General features: G+C 44.9%; 1 protein-coding gene across 5 annotated transcripts in view; it reads right to left on the bottom strand.

The window, feature by feature from the left end:
• Nucleotides 1-18392, bottom strand: part of LOC128697434 (uncharacterized) — a 70489-nt gene that overhangs the window by 25168 nt on the left and 26929 nt on the right. For all 5 annotated transcript variants that reach the window (XR_011393151.1, XR_011393152.1, XM_053789093.2 and 2 more), the window contains 4 exons: nucleotides 17345-17467; nucleotides 13279-13386; nucleotides 9089-9244; nucleotides 8194-8316 (listed from right to left, as the gene is read on the bottom strand). Coding sequence is in view for 3 of the 5 variants with exons in the window: in XM_053789093.2 (XP_053645068.1) it covers nucleotides 8194-8316; nucleotides 9089-9244; nucleotides 13279-13386; nucleotides 17345-17467 (510 nt within the window). In the remaining 2 variants the exon portion in view is untranslated. The remainder of the gene's footprint in view (nucleotides 1-8193; nucleotides 8317-9088; nucleotides 9245-13278; nucleotides 13387-17344; nucleotides 17468-18392) is intronic.

Genomic DNA, 18392 nt, shown 5'->3' with positions numbered 1-18392 from the left:
GTATCACTAGATTATATGCGAGTACACTAGCAGGCCAGGAAGATTATTAAAACAGCTGACCACTGAATTATTCCTCATCACCTTTTAATTTCTATGCTCTAAAAACTCTTCATTATATGTATTCAGAATGAGTGTGTGCTCTCAATGAGTGTACTCGCCTAATTGTGGTTGCAGGGGTCGAGACTCAGCTCCTGGCCCCGCCTCTTCACTGACCGCTACTGGATCCTCCCTCCCCCTCCTCCATGAGCTTTATCATACCTCATCTTAAAACTATGTATGGTTCCTGCCTCCACTACATCCCTTGCCAGACTATTCCACTTCCTAACAACTCTGTGGCTGAAGAAATATTTCCTAACATCCCTTTGACTCATCTGAGTCTTCAGCTTCCAAGTGTGACCCCTTGTTTCTGTGTCCCATCTCTGGAACATCCTGTCTCTGTCCACCTTGTCTATTCCACCCAGTATTTTGTATATCGTTATCATGTGCCCACTGACCCTCCTGTCCACCAGTGTTGTCAGACCAATTTCCCTTAACCTTTCTTCGTAGAACATATCCCTAAGCTCTGGAACTAACCTTGTTGCAAACCTTTGCACTTTCTCTAATTTCTTGACGTGCTTGACCAGGTGTGGGTTCCAAACTGGTGCCTAACGTACACGGTGTATAAAGTCTTGAACGATTCCTTACTGAGGTGTGTGTGCGTGTTTGTTTAAAGTTATTAGTTTAATATCTTCATTATGCACCCCATAACAATCCTAAAACGCGATGTTTGTGTAAAACCACAATGAAAACATAGTCAATGGGTCCTTTTTTGCAGGCAACATATCAGTGCAGCACCACTGGCAACATTACAGTGCCACATGCAACACATTACGTATTGCAATGATATAAGCAACAAGTCACAGCAGTGAAGGTGCATATCTACAGAAAATGGCGCCTATGGAAAGCACTGAAATTGCGCCCTTGTCCGAAGTTCTGACACCCATATTTCAGATAACTTTACCATAAGATCAGCTCAAAAATACAAGTCAAGCTGGTTAAATTTTAATTAACAAATTAGGGCACTACATGAAAATTACAACTGCACCTTCCTTGCTTTCACCGATGCAAATTGGTCTATGATGTGCTCAAATTCAGTTATTTCAGTTTCTTCTCTTTCTATAACTCATTACATTATTTATAACTCATTACAATTGTGACCAGGTGTGGACGTATTAGTGGCTCATTACTTTGTAATGTGTTCATGACTGTAACCATGTATAGGAGTGAGGTTGATTCATTACCTTTGTAACTTGCCATGATTGTGACCAGATCTACCTGGAGTTCATTACCTTTGTAACTAGTTCAGCTATCATAACTTTGGGGCCCAGTCCCTGGACCCATTATCTACCTCTGTAATCTTTTGACTACCGCCTACAGGATGGGTATGGGGTGCATAATAAAGATATTAAACTAACTTCTCTTTCTACATTCAGCAGAACAAGATCACAGATTCTGCCTTAACCCATGGAGGCTCTCAAATACAAAAGTATTAGTTTTAACTTGCTGAATGATCTATCACAGCTGGCGATGGAAACTGCTATGGGTAGCATTATCTGAATACCAATTCAAAGATTGAGGAAGACGCTCTCTTCTCCATACCGAACAATAAATTCGTGAAGCTCTTCAGGTCTTGATATTTTCGTGTTGGCCCGACTTGATGGTAACATTCTACAATCCAAAATTTCTTCATATAGCTGCTGTTCACTAACATCGGAGCTGTACAATTCGCCCAAATTTTTGCACTTCTTTAGGTAATTACTATCGGCACTGTAACACAGTACCTCAACAACAAGAAGGAACCTAAACTTGGCATCAGTGTCGTGTAAATGAGTGAACCTTTCATCTATTTCTCTGTGAAGACGGTGGAGTGTTCTCTTCATGACTTTCCATTTCCTCCTTGGCTGCTAACCCAGAGTCTTTTGCATTGTCATCAGCCATTTGTTTCTTTCATCTTTGACATCTTTTAACTTCAATATTCCATTCCTGATAGAGATCGAGTGACTCACTGGCCAACACTTCTTTGCCATCATCAAAATGATCTCGTGGGGCTTTCAAATCCAGGGCAGCATCGTGGAAGTTCATGCTAGGATCCTGTAGCCTATTTGGAATATAGTCAGTGCAAGCGAGTACTTTGTTCCAAAATCCTAGCAAAGTCAGAAAACCGTAACTGAACATGAGGTTATACAGCTGCTTTGCGTCACTTCTTGTTTCACTGGTCTCATTTTCATTGTCTATCATGTCCAGGAGACCTTGAAGTATCTCCTCAAGGTACTTGTTGACTGGCTTACTGTTTCTGTCCTTGCACTCACCTGGTTTCAGACTCCGACTTAACAACCACAGTCACAGCATTTTTTAGTTTTTCCCAGCAATGTGTTGAACGAGAGAACATGTAGAGAACTTTGATATCAAGGTTCCAAAAAACGTGACCACTGTATCCTGCTTGGCTGCAAGTATACCCACCAAGTTGAGTGAGTAATTGTTGCAGTTCACAAATACTGCTAGGTTATTTTTCTCACTTATTTTTTGATGAACACCGCTTCTGTGTCCATCCATCACAGCAGTATTATCATAGTACTGTGACCGACAATCTCGTAACTCCATTTCGTCCTTCGCTAGCTGTTTCAGGATGTCTTTAATCAAGCTCTCTCAGCATCCTTCTGGTTTATCTGGATAAAACCAAGGAAGGACTCTCCAACACAGACTGTTTTACTCTCAAAATCAACTTCCATGTGCCTCATTACTTCTGACATCTGTTCATGGTGTTCCTGATCAGGAACCAAGTCAAACACGAGACCACAGTACTTGGCTTTACAAATGCTTCTCAGTAAACTATGGCAAACAGTGGATGCCATCATATGGATGAATTCATTCTGGACACGCCATGAAAGATAAGACATGGATCTAGGATTAATTTCCACACGAGTGAGGTGTTCTTTCATGACGGTCAAAGATGGCCAGTCGTTTCAGTAAGCCAAGAAAATTTCCCACAATTGGAGTCATTGTCCAGTTTAATGTGACTCCCTGTGTCCTCCCATAGCCAGGCTCCAAGCTGAAAGGAATTTTGTATAGTGAAGGATTCTCGTCAAAATATAACGATGCTTTTGCTTTTCCTTCTCAATCTGTGACTAAAGTTACGCGTCAATAACTCCTTTGTTTTCAGCTAAATTTCTCTCCACTGTGTGAAGCACTCCCGATGATTCTTGGCATTTTCACGAACACTAATCTTTTCAGATGCTTTCCACTGGTTGAATCCAATTTCTGCTCCAATGAGTATTGATAGCGCTTTTAATAAAACATTAAATTTCACAGTTTTGCACAAAATTCTAGACTACCTCCCCAGTTGGCACTGAGCAGTGGTACTGTGAGGTGTGTGGTCATGTAGCTCCCACCACTGTATTTTTACCTAATAATTTATATAAGTGGTTGTACAATCTAGCTAGCCTAGTGCCTCTCACCCATGATAATCGAAGACAGATCATACATCTGAAGAAAATTCGTTTTACACTGTCTGAGGATGGCTTGTCTGACTTGAGTAGAAACTGCTCAGTGGCACCCCCCCCCCCCGCCCTTCAAGTGGCACAAAGGGCACGTGCCGTACCTACCATACTTATATATGCTACTGCAGAGGTACCACCGCAATCAGACAACCAACACATTGTTGCAGTGCCACAGGAAACAACAACTTGAAGTACAGTATGGAACATCACAGATTTCTAGTAGCCAACTGTTTGCAGCAGACTCCTGTAGTGCCTCAACACTCACTCCTGTAGTGCCTCAACACTCACTCCTGTAGTGCCTCAACACTCACTCCTGTAGTGCCTCAACACTCACTCCTGTAGTGCCTCAACACTCACTCCTGTAGTGCCTCAACACTCACTCCTGTAGTGCCTCAACACTCACTCCTGTAGTGCCTCAACACTCACTCCTGTAGTGCCTCAATACTCACTCCTGCAGTGCCTCAACACTCACTCCTGTAGTGCCTCAATACTCACTCCTGTAGTGCCTCAACACTCACTCCTGTAGTGCCTCAACACTCACTCCTGTAGTGCCTCAACACTCACTCCTGTAGTGCCTCAACACTCACTCCTGTAGTGCCTCAACACTCACTCCTGTAGTGCCTCAACACTCACTCCTGTAGTGCCTCAACACTCACTCCTGTAGTGCCTCAACACTCACTCCTGCAGTGCCTCAACACTCACTCCTGTAGTGCCTCAATACTCACTCCTGCAGTGCCTCAACACTCACTCCTGTAGTGCCTCAACACTCACTCCTGCAGTGCCTCAACACTCACTCCTGTAGTGCCTCAACACTCACTCCTGTAGTGCCTCAATACTCACTCCTGCAGTGCCTCAACACTCACTCCTGTAGTGCCTCAACACTCACTCCTGTAGTGCCTCAACACTCACTCCTGCAGTGCCTCAATACTCACTCCTGCAGTGCCTCAACACTCACTCCTGCAGTGCCTCAATACTCACTCCTGCAGTGCCTCAACACTCACTCCTGCAGTGCCTCAACACTCACTCCTGCAGTGCCTCAACACTCACTCCTGCAGTGCCTCAACACTCACTCCTGCAGTGCATCAACACTCACTCCTGCAGTGCCTCAACACTCACTCCTGCAGTGCCTCAACACTCACTCCTCCAGTGCCTCAACGCTCACTCCTGCAGTGCCTCAACACTCACTCCTGCAGTGGCTCAACACTCACTCCTGCAGTGCCTCAACAGTCACTCCTGCAGTGCCTCAACACTCACTCCTGCACTGCCTCTACACTCACTCCTGGAGTGCCTCAACACTCCTGCAGTGCCTCAACACTCACTCCTGCAGTGCCTCAACACTCACTCCTGCAGTGCCTCAACACTCACTCCTGCAGTGCCTCAACACTCACTCCTGCAGTGCCTCAACACTCACTCCTGCATTGCCTCAACACTCACTCTTGCAGTGCCTCAACAATCACTCCTGCAGTGCCTCAACACTCACTCCTGCAGTGCCTCAATACTCACTCCTGCAGTGGCTCAAAACTCACTCTTGCAGTGCCTCAACACTCACTCCTGCAGTGCCTCAACACTCACTCCTGCATTGCCTCAACACTCACTCTTGCAGTGCCTCAACAATCACTCCTGCAGTGCCTCAACACTCACTCCTGCAGTGCCTCAATACTCACTCCTGCAGTGGCTCAAAACTCACTCTTGCAGTGCCTCAACACTCACTCCTGCAGTGCCTCAACACTCACTCCTGCACTGCCTCTACACTTACTCCTGCAGTGCCTCAACACTCACTCCTGCAGTGCCTCAACACTCACTCCTGCAGTTCCTCAACACTCACTCCTGCACTGCCTCTACACTTACTCCTGCAGTGCCTTAACACTCACTCCTGCAGTGCCTCAACACTCACTCCTGCAGTGCCTCAACACTCCTGCAGTGCCTCAACACTCACTCCTGCATTGCCTCAACACTCACTCTTGCAGTGCCTCAACACTCACTCCTGCAGTGCCTCAACACTCACTCCTGCAGTGCCTCAACACTCACTCCTGCAGTGCCTCAAAACTCACTCCTGCAGTGCCTCAACACTCACTCCTGCAGTGCCTCAAAACTCACTCCTGCAGTGCCTCAACACTCACTCCTGCAGCACCTCAACACTCACTCCTGCAGTGCCTCTACACTTACTCATGCAGTACCTCAACACAAGACTGCAGTGCCTCAACACTCACTCCTGCAGTGCCTCAACACAAGACTGCAGTGCCTCAACACTCACTCCTGCAGTGCCTCAACACTCACTCTTGCAGTGCCTCAAAACTCACTCCTGCAGTGCCTCAACACTCACTCCTGCAGTGCCTCAACACTCACTCCTGCAGTGCCTCAACACTCACTCCTGCAGTGCCTCAACACTCACTCCTGCAGTGCCTCAACACTCACTCCTGCAGTGCCTCAACACTCACTCCTGCAGTGGCTCAACACTCACTCCTGCAGTGCCTCAACACTCACTCCTGCATTGCCTCAACACTCACTCTTGCAGTGCCTCAACACTCACTCCTGCAGTGCCTCAACACTCACTCCTGCAGTGCCTCAACACTAACTCCTGCAGTGCCTCAAAACTCACTCCTGCAGTGCCTCAACACTCACTCCTGCAGCACCTCAACACTCACTCCTGCAGTGCCTCTACACTTACTCATGCAGTACCTCAATACAAGACTGCAGTGCCTCAACACTCACTCCTGCAGTGCCTCAACAATCACTCCTGCAGTGCCTCAACATTCACTCCTGCAGCGCCTCAACATTCACTCCTGCAGTGCCTCAACAATCACTCCTGCAGTGCCTCAACATTCACTCCTGCAGTGCCTCAACACACTGCTGCAGCACCTCAACACAAGACTGCAGTACCTCAATACTCACTCCTGCAGTGCCTCAACAATCACTCCTGCAGCACCTCAACATTCACTCCTGCAGTGCCTCAACACTTACTCATGCAGTACCTCAACACAAGACTGCAGTACCTCAATACTCACTCCTGCAGTGCCTCAACACTTACTCATGTAGTGCCTCAACACACCACTGCAGCACCTCAACATTCACTCCTGCAGTGCCTCAACACACCAATCAGTTACACAACCCAGGGCAACATGGGTTTAGAACAGGTCGCTCCTGTCTGTCTCAACTACTGGATCACTACGACAAGGTCCTAAATGCACTAGAAGACAAAAAGAATGCAGATGTAATATATACAGACTTTGCAAAAGCCTTCGACAAGTGTGACCATGGCGTAATAGCGCACAAAATGCGCGCTAAAGGAATAACAGGAAAAGTTGGTCGATGGATCTATAATTTCCTCACTAACAGAACACAGAGAGTAGTCGTCAACAGAGTAAAGTCCGAGGCAGCTACGGTGAAAAGCTCTGTTCCACAAGGCACAGTACTAGCTCCCATCTTGTTCCTCATCCTCATATCCGACATAGACAAGGATGTCAGCCACAGCACCGTGTCTTCCTTTGCAGATGACACCCGAATCTGCATGACAGTGTCTTCCATTGCAGACACTGCAAGGCTCCAGGCGGACATCAACCAAATCTTTCAGTGGGCTGCAGAAAACAATATGAAGTTCAACGATGAGAAATTTCAATTACTCAGATATGGTAAACATGAGGAAATTAAATCTTCATCAGAGTACAAAACAAATTCTGGCCACAAAATAGAGCGAAACACCAACGTCAAAGACCTGGGAGTGATTATGTCGGAGGATCTCACCTTCAAGGACCATAACATTGTATCAATCGCATCTGCTAGAAAAATGACAGGATGGATAATGAGAACCTTCAAAACTAGGGAGGCCAAGCCCATGATGACACTCTTCAGGTCACTTGTTCTATCTAGGCTGGAATATTGCTGCACTCTAACAGCACCTTTCAAGGCAGGTGAAATTGCCGACCTAGAAAATGTACAGAGAACTTTCACGGCGCGCATAACGGAGATAAAACACCTCAATTACTGGGAGCGCTTGAGGTTTCTAAACCTGTATTCCCTGGAACGCAGGAGGGAGAGATACATGATTATATACACCTGGAAAATCCTAGAGGGACTAGTACCGAACTTGCACACGAAAATCACTCACTACGAAAGCAAAAGACTTGGCAGACGATGCACCATCCCCCCAATGAAAAGCAGGGGTGTCACTAGCACGTTAAGAGACCATACAATAAGTGTCAGGGGACCGAGACTGTTCAACTGCCTCCCAGCACACATAAGGGGGATTACCAACAGACCCCTGGCAGTCTTCAAGCTGGCACTGGACAAGCACCTAAAGGCAGTTCCTGATCAGCCGGGCTGTGGCTCGTACGTTGGTTTGCGTGCAGCCAGCAGCAACAGCCTGGTTGATCAGGCGCTGATCCACCAGGAGGCCTGGTCACAGACCGGGCCGCGGGGGCGTTGACCCCCGAAACTCTCTCCAGGTAAACTCCAGGTAACCACTGCAACACCTCAACACTCACTCATGCAGTGCCTCAACACACCACTGCAGCACCTCAACACTCACTCATGCAGTGCCTCAACACACTGCTGCAGCACCTCAACACTCACTCATGCAGTGCCTCAACACACCACTGCAGCACCTCAACACTCACTCATGCAGTGCCTCAACACACCACTGCAACACCTCAACACTCACTTCTGACATAAGGATCCGGGAACTTAGAGCCACAGATGATGTTGACGGAGTCAGTGCCTGATGTAGTACCTTCAGCGATAATAAGGTAGTCTGTAAACATACAGTCTTCATTTACAGCACTGTCTGTAGAGAGAAGGAAACACAAATTTAAAAACATAACATAAACTGAAGCACATGAACATAAACACAAGTAAGAATATGAACATAAATACAAGGAAGAACTTTAACATAAACACAGAGAATTATTATTATAATAAAAAAAGAAGCGCTAAGCCACAAGGACTATACAGCTAAACACAAATAAGAACATGAACATCAACACAAATAAGAACATGAACATTAACTCAGTCAAATAATTGACAGATAAATGCACCTGTGTTTCATTTTACTTATAATCAACATAGGTAATGAATGTGGGGAATGATAAAGATTTAACAGTGGATAATCCAAGCCCGTGGCCTGGAAGGCAAAGCTCTTGCTCCACACACTGAGGTGTCCGGGTTTGATTCCCAGTAAGGGTGGAAACATTAGGCGTGTTTCCTTTTTCCTGTTGTCCCTGTTCACCCATCAGTAAAATGGTTACCTGGGTGTTAATCGATTGGTGTGGTTTGTATCCTGGGACAAAACTGACATAATTTGACCGAAATGCTCTGCATAACGAAAGGCTTTCTATATACGTACATATATATATATATTTATGAAACAATATGTTTAAATTCTCCAAGTGACTTAACGGACTATCAAAGCCAGTAGAATCACAGAAATTATTCATCCACATTATCAATACTGTATGCGATAAAACAGAAAAAATGCAATTATCCTCAGCCTGTGCTAAGATCAGTAGTATGTACATGTATACTGAAAAAAAATGTGATGAGAAAATGAGAGAACTTACTGAACATAGGGAATCCGGGAATTTGATTGTCAGGATTAAGGTTGTCAGTGAGAGTAAAAGCATAATCCTCGCCCTGAGCAGCAGTCCACTTGACATTGCAGTAGCCGGACTGTTGACGAACACATATCCTGTATGTCTCCTGCAGGTGGCGTGTACCTGCCAAAGATCACCACATGTTAATCAGGCTTTATTCTGCAAATCATCACTTGTATCAAGGCATTTTTATTATAAACATATAAGCCTCCACCTCTGCACCCTCAAACTCACTTAGAACAGTAGTGATTCATGTTGTATAATTACCAAAATCCATTAAAAACATAATACTGTTCCGTATTAAATTATATGGGAAACACATTGAAGCCTATTATTTAATTGTGCATATGTACATAAGCGTGTGTGCATGTGTACATATGCACATAAGTAGAGGTATGATAAAGCTCATGGGTCAGGGAAAGTGACCCAGTAGCGACCAGTGAAGAGGCGGGGACAAAAGCTATGACTCGACCCCTGCAACTACAACTAGGTGAGTACAGCTAGGTGAGTACACAGACACATGCACACACTCACAAAAAATTGAAATGTAGGCTTTTGATTACAGAAAACTTTATATGTGAGCATATTAATTAAGGATATGAGGGAGGGAGAAAAAAGAATGAAAGACACACACACTAGTATATAAACCATACCACGGGCGGGATTTGAACCCGCGGTCAGAGAGTCTCAAAACTCCAGACCGTCGCGTTCAAATCGCGTGTTCAAATCCCGCCCGTGGTATGGTTTGTTTGCAATCGTGTTATTACGATTTCGTGAGACACTAGTATATATAAAGTAGACAATCCGATAACATGGTAGTTATGTTCCTGAAAAAAATAATATAAACTGAACTTAAGAACATTGGAAAATAGGGTTACTTTCATTATATCCCCAAAAAGCCAACCTCAATTTTTATAGGTCTCAAAATTGTAAAAAACAAATCTGATGATAATAATGTAATTGAAGATTGATTTAGTGATTTGCGTCAAAGATCCTGCAACTACATCTCTGCTAGCAGACAGAGGTACTGTAGTGTTTGGCTGTCCTACTTGTATAGGAGTTATAAAGGAGGGGTTAGAGAGGTTGGGATGTACATGAAAGGGGTTACAGCAGTTGGGTTGAGCAGGCTCAGTGTGGGGGTGGGGGTCTGACGGGTGGGGATTGGCCTACTGCTGTTCTGAAGGTAAAGACCGAATGGTGGAGGGGTGGAGCAGGAGCTGGAGGCAGGTGTAGGGAGTTGGAGGTTGCTGAGCGGTGGAGGGGTATGGGAGGTGGAGTCTGGACGCAACGAAGATGTATGATGGTGACTGTGGGTGGCAAGTGTGGCCCGGTGTGAGTGGTGGCGAGTGCTCACCTAGTTCAGGTTGCAGGGGTCGAGTCCAAGCTCCTGGCCCCGCGGTTGTGCGGTTGTTGGTGTGGGCAGTTAATGTGGGTGGTTATGTGACTAGGTGTGTTGACCATGAAAGCACGGGTAAGGTGTAAGAGTAAGGTGTAAGAGTAAGGTGTAAGAGTGAGGCTGTGTGGGCTTGAAGCTGCAAAGGAGTGGTGTGGATGAAAGTATGCGTAAGACGTGGGAGTGGGGCCATGTGGGCATGAAATTGTGAGGGAGTGGTGTGGGTGAAAGGTGTGGTTGTCAATAGCCCGGTGTGGGAGGTGATTAGACAATGGGCGACTTGGTAGGTGATTGGATGATGGGTGACTGAGAGGGTGGCAATTGGGCGGTGGGTGACTGGGTAGGTGGTGATTGAATGATGGGTGGGTGGTGACTGGATGATGGACTGGGTGGGTGAGTGTGTGGTTGGTGTGTTAGAGTGAGGGTAAGGTGTGGGTGTGAGGTCATGGCGCTGGGCAAGGTGTGGTCTTCAGGTAGTGGGGAAATGGTGTAGGTACGTGCTGTGGGAGGAACTGTATGAGTGGGTTGTGTGGAAGTAAACGGGACGGTTTAAGTGAAGGGTGAAGGCATGTGGCCAGGGGGGAGTTGTCTGGGTGAAGGCTACAGGTTGGAAAATAAACAAATAAAATATGTGGATTAAATATGCCGAATCTAATACAAAATGAGAGTTGACACAGTTACTTTTTGCTCATGATAATGTGTTTTTGGGGGGCTTCTGAAGATAAGTTGCAAAGGTTAATGGGCTAGCCTGGGAAGGTGTGTAAAGGAAGTCAAAAGTGAACATAGATAAGAGTAAGGTGATGAGGGGATCAAATGAGTTGGGTAACGAAAAACTGGGTATCAGACTGCAGGGAGGGAGTATGGAGGAAGCAAATGTGTTGAGATATTTGGAGCAGATGTGTCGGCAGATTAGTATATGAAAGACGAAGTAAACCATAGAATTGATGAAGGGGAAAAAGGTGGGTGGTGCACTGGGGTATCTGACGCAAAGAACATTATCCATGGAGGCAAAATGGGGAATGTATGAGGGTATAGTGGTACAGTACCAACACTTTTGTGGGTGTGAAGCATGGATTGTAAATGCTGCAGCAAGGAGGGTGGTGGCAGTGGAGATGTCGTGTCCAAGGGTAATGTGTGGTGCAAATATTATGCAGAGAACTTGTAGTGTGGAAACTAGGAGAAGGTGTGGAGTTACTAAAAGTATTGTTCAGAAGGCTGAAGAGTGATTGTTGAGGTGGTTTGGTCATTTAGAGAGGATGGAGCAAAATCAGATGACTTGGAGGGTGCATAAATCTGTGGTGGAGGGGAGGAGGGGTAGGGGTCATCCTAGGCAAGGATGGAAGGAGTAAAAAGTTTTGTGTGCAAGGGGCTTGGACATACAACAGGCATGTGAGCATACTGGACAGGAGTGAGTGGAGACAAATGGTTTTTGGGACCTGACGAGCTGTTGGAGTGTGAGCAGGGTAATATTTTGTAGAGGGATTCAAGGAAACCAGATGACTGGACTTGAGTCCTGGAGGTGGGAAATACAATGCCTGCACTGCAAAGGAGAGGTTTGGGATATTTGCTGTTTGGAGGGACATCTAAACCGTCGTATCTGCATGCCTCTGCAAGACACTGATAGCGTGAATGATGGTGTAAGTGTTTCTTTTTCATTTCACCTGCCTCAGTGGGAGACGGCTAGCATGTTCAAAAAAAAAATATATAAATAAAAGTCAGCAAGGCTGAACTTAATATTTGCTGTAAGTATTTCTGACACAGGTAAAATAGTAGAGGCCAGCAAAGTGGCAGGGCCAGTAGCTGTGACTCAACCCCTGTAACCACACATAGGTGAGTACATATATGTGAGTACAAGAGTCCCCTGGGCACTAGCGCCCCTTCGGTGCCGAGCTCAGATACTTTGTGAAACTAAACATTAAACCCTTCATCAAATGAAGGGTTCAAGAAGCCAGAATTCTAAATTTAGAAAAAAGGAAATTTGAAGGGATGAGGGAATTCTTGAATGTAGTGCTGTGGGAAAGGGAAGTGGAAGGAAAGTCAGCATTAAAAAAAGAGAAACATAAGAGCATGGTAAAAACATAGGAAGTGAAGGATAGATGAGAACAAGAATGTTAGTAGATTAGTCAGATATGAATATGCATGGGTCATGAGAGAGGTTAATTGAGCAACAATTTCAGAATGATACAGCAGCCAAGGCAAATGCTGATCCAAAACTACATCACACCCAAATCAGATCAAAGATGGCAGTAAAAAAACAGGTAATTCAATTGAAGATAGAAAAAAAAATCATGAAAAAATGGTGAGAAAGTTTAAAAAAGGTTTAAACAGGTATTCTCGGTGAAAATGAGCAATACTGAAAGCCTAGGAAAATGGGTATGCCAAAAGATGGCGGACACCCCGCATACAACAGGGTAAGAGGAAAAAAAATAAATGCTGGAGTTAGATACATTTGTGCTACTGTAACTTTATACTGTTATTGATGGTATTTATAGACCGAGTTTTGTTAATCAATACAATAGCTGTAATAATAATAACAAATTAGTTATGTTAACAGCAGCATTGACATAATGTACATCCAGCTAGTCAATGTCAAATAATTTTAAGTATATTTGTAATATGCCTGAAATACATTGCATAATTAAGGGATTTTCCATGTAAGAAAGTACCAGTGTATAATTATATTTGTAAAACTTGTATAATCTTGGAAAACAAATATATTTTACTTATTTATTTAACATCAGAGCAAGGTAATATAAACACTCACCGGTTAACCCAGTACTAGGATGTGTTCGAGAGGAAGCGAGTGTGTGATAGTTGAAGCTCTTAACTTGACCACTGGGACTCTTGTAGTACTGAGTGCATCCTGTTGGTGCTGATGGACGAAACGCACCATTAATAAGAAGTTCATCACTCATCACCATGCTAGTCAATAACCTTTAACAAATCCTCTAAACTAATTATAGACTAATGCAGTAATTATTAGCTTAATACTCTACCAATCACTCAAAACATTACCTAACCCAACTTACAAATTATACCTGAGAATTAGCTTGCTACAGTCAGATAATTCATTTATAAAGATGATTAGGCAGGAGTACCAGATAACAGGATGAGGGGATTCAACTAGGGCACTGGAGTCCCACACACACAAAAGTCTCCCACAATGCTGGTTTGTGGGTAATCTGAGAATAAATACGTATATGATGCTGTGAAGGATTGTTGATATTAACACACACAAACAGGCCAAGGGTCTTTTTGACAAATGCCTTTGACAAATGGTAACTATCTAACTCTCCCACACATGCACGCATGCAAACATACACATGCACACACACGCGCACGCACGCATGATCAGACCCTGATCCACCATGAGGCCTGGTCACAGACCGGGCCACGGGGGCGTTGACCCCCGAAACCCTGTCCAGATATACTCCAGGTAGGGTGGACAGGAACAGATTATTTGAGAGGCGGAAAAGAGGAACATGAGCGTACAGCTGGAAGCTGACAACATAGATGAATCACAGGGACACTAGGAAGTATTTCTTCAGCCTGAAGAAGTCAAAGTGGAATAACCTGGGGAATGAAGTGGTAGAGGCAGGATCCATACATAGCTTTAAGAAAAGGTACAATAAGCAGGGGCAGATCTACTATGAAACTAATGAAGCTTAAACGTCAGGGCCCCTAATCCCGGAGGGGCTTCAGAAGTGACTTCAGTCCACATTGCTTAAAAACTCTGGGTCTACCGTATGAGAAAGAGTTGTGAAGGGGCGCTCATAACAGTTCAAGCTTCAGGGCCCCAGAAATGTAGGTCCGCCACTGACGATAAGACTCTCAAAGCCAGGAAAGAGTGAACCTAGTAGCGACCATTGGAAAGATGGGGCCAGGACATCAGGAGATGGAGATGAGATTCAACCCCTGCAACCACAAATAGGTAACTGTACACACACACACACACACACACACACACACACACACACACACACACACACACACACACACACACATGGTGAGTACAATTAGATGAGTACACGCACAAACACACACAAACACAAACCCCTGCAACCACAATTAGGTGAGTACAATTAGGCGAGTACACGTTCCAGACCCTGTGCACCACCCTGTACATCAGTCCCATAATGGAGTATGGACCTCCAGTTTGGAACCCTCACCTGGTCAAGGACGTTAGGAAACTAGAGAAAGTGCAAAGGTTTGCAACGAGACTAGTCCCGGAGCTAAGAGGTATGTCCTACGAGAAGATGTTAAGAGAACTCGACCTGACGACACTAGGTTAGGTTAGGTAAGGTTCGTCAGGAAACAGGACAAGTGTTTCCTGATGTGAGTCTTAGTCAGATGATGACCCTCCGTTGGAGCTTTTGGTCATCTGACTGAGGCCTTCCGCTGGCTTACCGGTCCACCCCTTTAAAAATTATGGTCAGTTATAACCATTAAGTTATTGTCCTGACGACACTGGACAGAAGGGACAGGGGGGGACTTGATAGTGACATAAAATACTGAGAGGAATCAATTAGGTGGACAGAGACAGGATGTTCCAGAGATGGGACACAGCAACACGGAGTCGCAGCTGGAAGCTGAAGACTCAGATGAATCACAGGGATGTTAGGAAGTATTTCTTCAGTCACAGAGTTGTCAGGAAGTGGAATAGTCTGGAAAGTGAGGTAATGGAGGCAGGTACTATACATAGCTTTAAGAAGAGGTATGATAAAGCTCATGGAGCAGGGAGAGAAAGGACCTAGTAGCGACCAGTGAAGAAGTGGGGCCAGGAGCTATGAATCGATCCTGCAACCACAATTAGAGGAGTACACACACACACACACCGAGCACGTCACCGGAGGCACACATCAACCAAATAACTGCTGCAGCATACGGGCGCCTGGCAAACCTGAGAATAGCGTTCCGATACCTTAACAAGGAATCGTTCAAGACACTGTACACTGTGTATGTTAGGCCCATACTGGAGTAGGCAGCACCAGTCTGGAACCCACACCTGGTTAAGCACGTCAAGAAGTTAGAGAAAGTACAAAGGTTTGCAACAAAGTTAGTTCCAGAGCTCAGGGGAATGTCGTACGAGGAAAGGTTGAGGGAAATCGGCCTGACGACACTGGAGGACAGAAGGGTCAGGGGAGACATGATAACGACATACAAGATACTGCGGGGAATAGACAAGGTGGACAGAGACATGATGTTCCAGAGAGGGGACACAGAAACAAGGGGTCACAATTGGAAGCTGAAGACTCAGACGAGTCACAGGGATGTTAGGAAGTATTTCTTCAGTCATAGAGTCGTCAGGAAGTGGAATAGCCGGGACCCGATGAGCTGTTTTCCAGGGTACTTAAGGAATGCAAGATGGAGCTTAGTCAGTCATTAACGAGTGCATTCAATGCGTCCATCCTTACCGGTGTTGTGCCAGAGTTGTGGAAGATGGCTAATGTGGTTCCTATATTCAAATCAGGGGATAAGTCCACTCCTTCAAATTACCGTCCAATAAGCCTGACATCTATAGTGGGCAAGTTATTAGAATCAATTATAGCTGACATTATCAGAAGTCACCTTGAAGAGGATAACTTGATAAATGAATCTCAGCATGGATTCACGAGAGGTCGTTCCTGCCTGACAAACTTACTGACGTTCTTCAATAGAACATTTGAGGCAGTTGACAGTGATAAGGAATATGATATTGTTTATTTGGATTTTAGTAAAGCCTTCGATAGAGTACCTCACAAGAGACTCTTAAGAAAAGTGGCAGCTCATGGTATGGGAGGTAAAGTTCTAGCATGGATTGAGGCATGGCTTACCAATAGAAAGCAGAGAGTTACCATTAATGGAGTGAAATCTGAATGGGGATTAGTCACTAGTGGCGTTCCACAAGGATCAGTTTTAGGCCCTCTCTTGTTCATAATTTACATTAATGACCTTGATGAAGGGATTACTAGTGACATGAGTAAGTTTGCTGATGATACAAAGATAGGCCGTATAATTCACTCTGAGGAGGATATCAATGAACTCCAGGACGATTTGGACAAATTAATGTCTTGGTCTGAAAAATGGCAGATGAAGTTCAATGTGGATAAGTTTAAGGTACTTGCCCTTGGTAATGAAAATAACCCTCGAAGCTATAATCTAGGTGAAGTAGAGCTTGATCATACAGAATGTGAAAAAGACTTGGGAGTCATGGTAAGTAGAAATCTAAAGCCAAGACAGCAGTGCCTTAGTGTGCGCAACAAGGCCAACAGATTACTTGGATTTATCTCAGGAAGTATAAGTAACAGTTCAGCTATCATAACTTTGGGGTCCAGTCCCTGGACCCACTTTGTACCTCTGTAATCTTTTGACTACCGCCTACAGGATGGGTATGGGGTGCATAATAAATATATTAAACTAACTAAAACTTGTGACGATGAAGCCGTGGCCTCATGTCCCCAGAGTGAGCTGCCGTACTACACCTCTGCCCACTACGACAGTGCCGTACTAGGCCTCTGCCCAGTACGGCTGTGCTGTACTACACCTCTGCCCAGTACGGCAGTGCCGTACTACACCTCTGCCCAGTACGGCAGTGCCGTACTAGGCCTCTGCCCAGGACGGCAGTGCCGAAAATTGCAGGAGATAGCTTCCTACCTACCAAGACACAGTCCCCTCAATGATGCATTACCTGTCTTGGGTTAACCTGGGTGGCTAACCCTCCGGGGTTAAAAATCCATAAAATCTTATCTCTCTCTCTATTATCTTACCCTGGGACTCCCACAACACTTAATCCGACACCACTGTCTAGGCAGAAGTGAGTAACCCAGAGAGGCCAGGTGCGTAGTACTCACCCAGGTCAGTGGAACCACAGGAGATCTGCTGCACTTGGATGTTCCAGGAAGATGCTGAGTTGGCTACGATGGTCTCCACTGTAACAAGGAAGGGTCCAGCATCCCTACTCACATCCACGTAATCTGATAAAACACACAACTGAAGTTAAAATAATCCAGACCTTAGCTACCAAAACACACTGTAACACTGACACTGACCCACATCTTCAAGAGTTATCCTCCAACACTGCACCAATATATTATTACATTGTAATGTGAAAAAAAAAAATTCAGTTAGGAAGATGATGATTCCTGTTTTTTTATCTACAGATTAACATTATTCTAGAGAAAAAGATGTACACATTAAAATAATAATAATAATAATAATAATAATAATAATAATAATAATAATAATAATAATAATAATAATAATAAAATGATAATAATGTGTCAGGGGCCCGAGACTGTTCAACTGCCTCCCAGCATACATAAGGGGGATTACCAACAGACCGCTGGCTGTCTTCAAGCTGGCACTGGACAAGCACCTAAAGTCGGTTCCTGATCAGCCGGGCTGTGGCTCGTACGTTGGTTTGCGTGCAGCCAGCAGTAACAGCCTGGTTGATCAGGCTCTGATCCACCAGGAGGCCTGGTCACAGACCGGGCCGCGGGGGCGTTGACCCCCGGAACTCTCTCCAGGTAAACTCCAGGTTACTCCTTGCCAATGCTTATTGATTTTGGGGGAGGGGGGGACGGGAAGCCTTAGGGGGCTGTATACCAAATAAATGTAGCACTTTTGTTTACCGTCCGAGTTCCTCCAGTTTCGGTGCACAAGACAAAGTGTTTTCACTCTTTCTTGAAAATATTTATCAAAAATATACCTCAAACAACAACTGAGAAAATAGTGAAAAAGGACTGATTTACTGAAAATGCCCTTTGGCACGGTGGTAGGCCTATATGGGACGAGGTAAGGTTGTTTGGACACTTGGTGCCGAGAGAACAATGTTTATAGGTATTTATAATTGTTACCTTCCCTCTAAATAACTTATCTTTATTTCACAAAAAAAAAATA

Source organism: Cherax quadricarinatus, chromosome 44 (assembly GCF_038502225.1).
Source record: "Cherax quadricarinatus isolate ZL_2023a chromosome 44, ASM3850222v1, whole genome shotgun sequence".
Lineage (NCBI taxonomy): Eukaryota > Metazoa > Arthropoda > Malacostraca > Decapoda > Parastacidae > Cherax > Cherax quadricarinatus.
The sequence above is the reverse complement of the archived record's forward strand: the minus strand, read 5'-3'. Positions and strand labels throughout refer to the sequence as shown.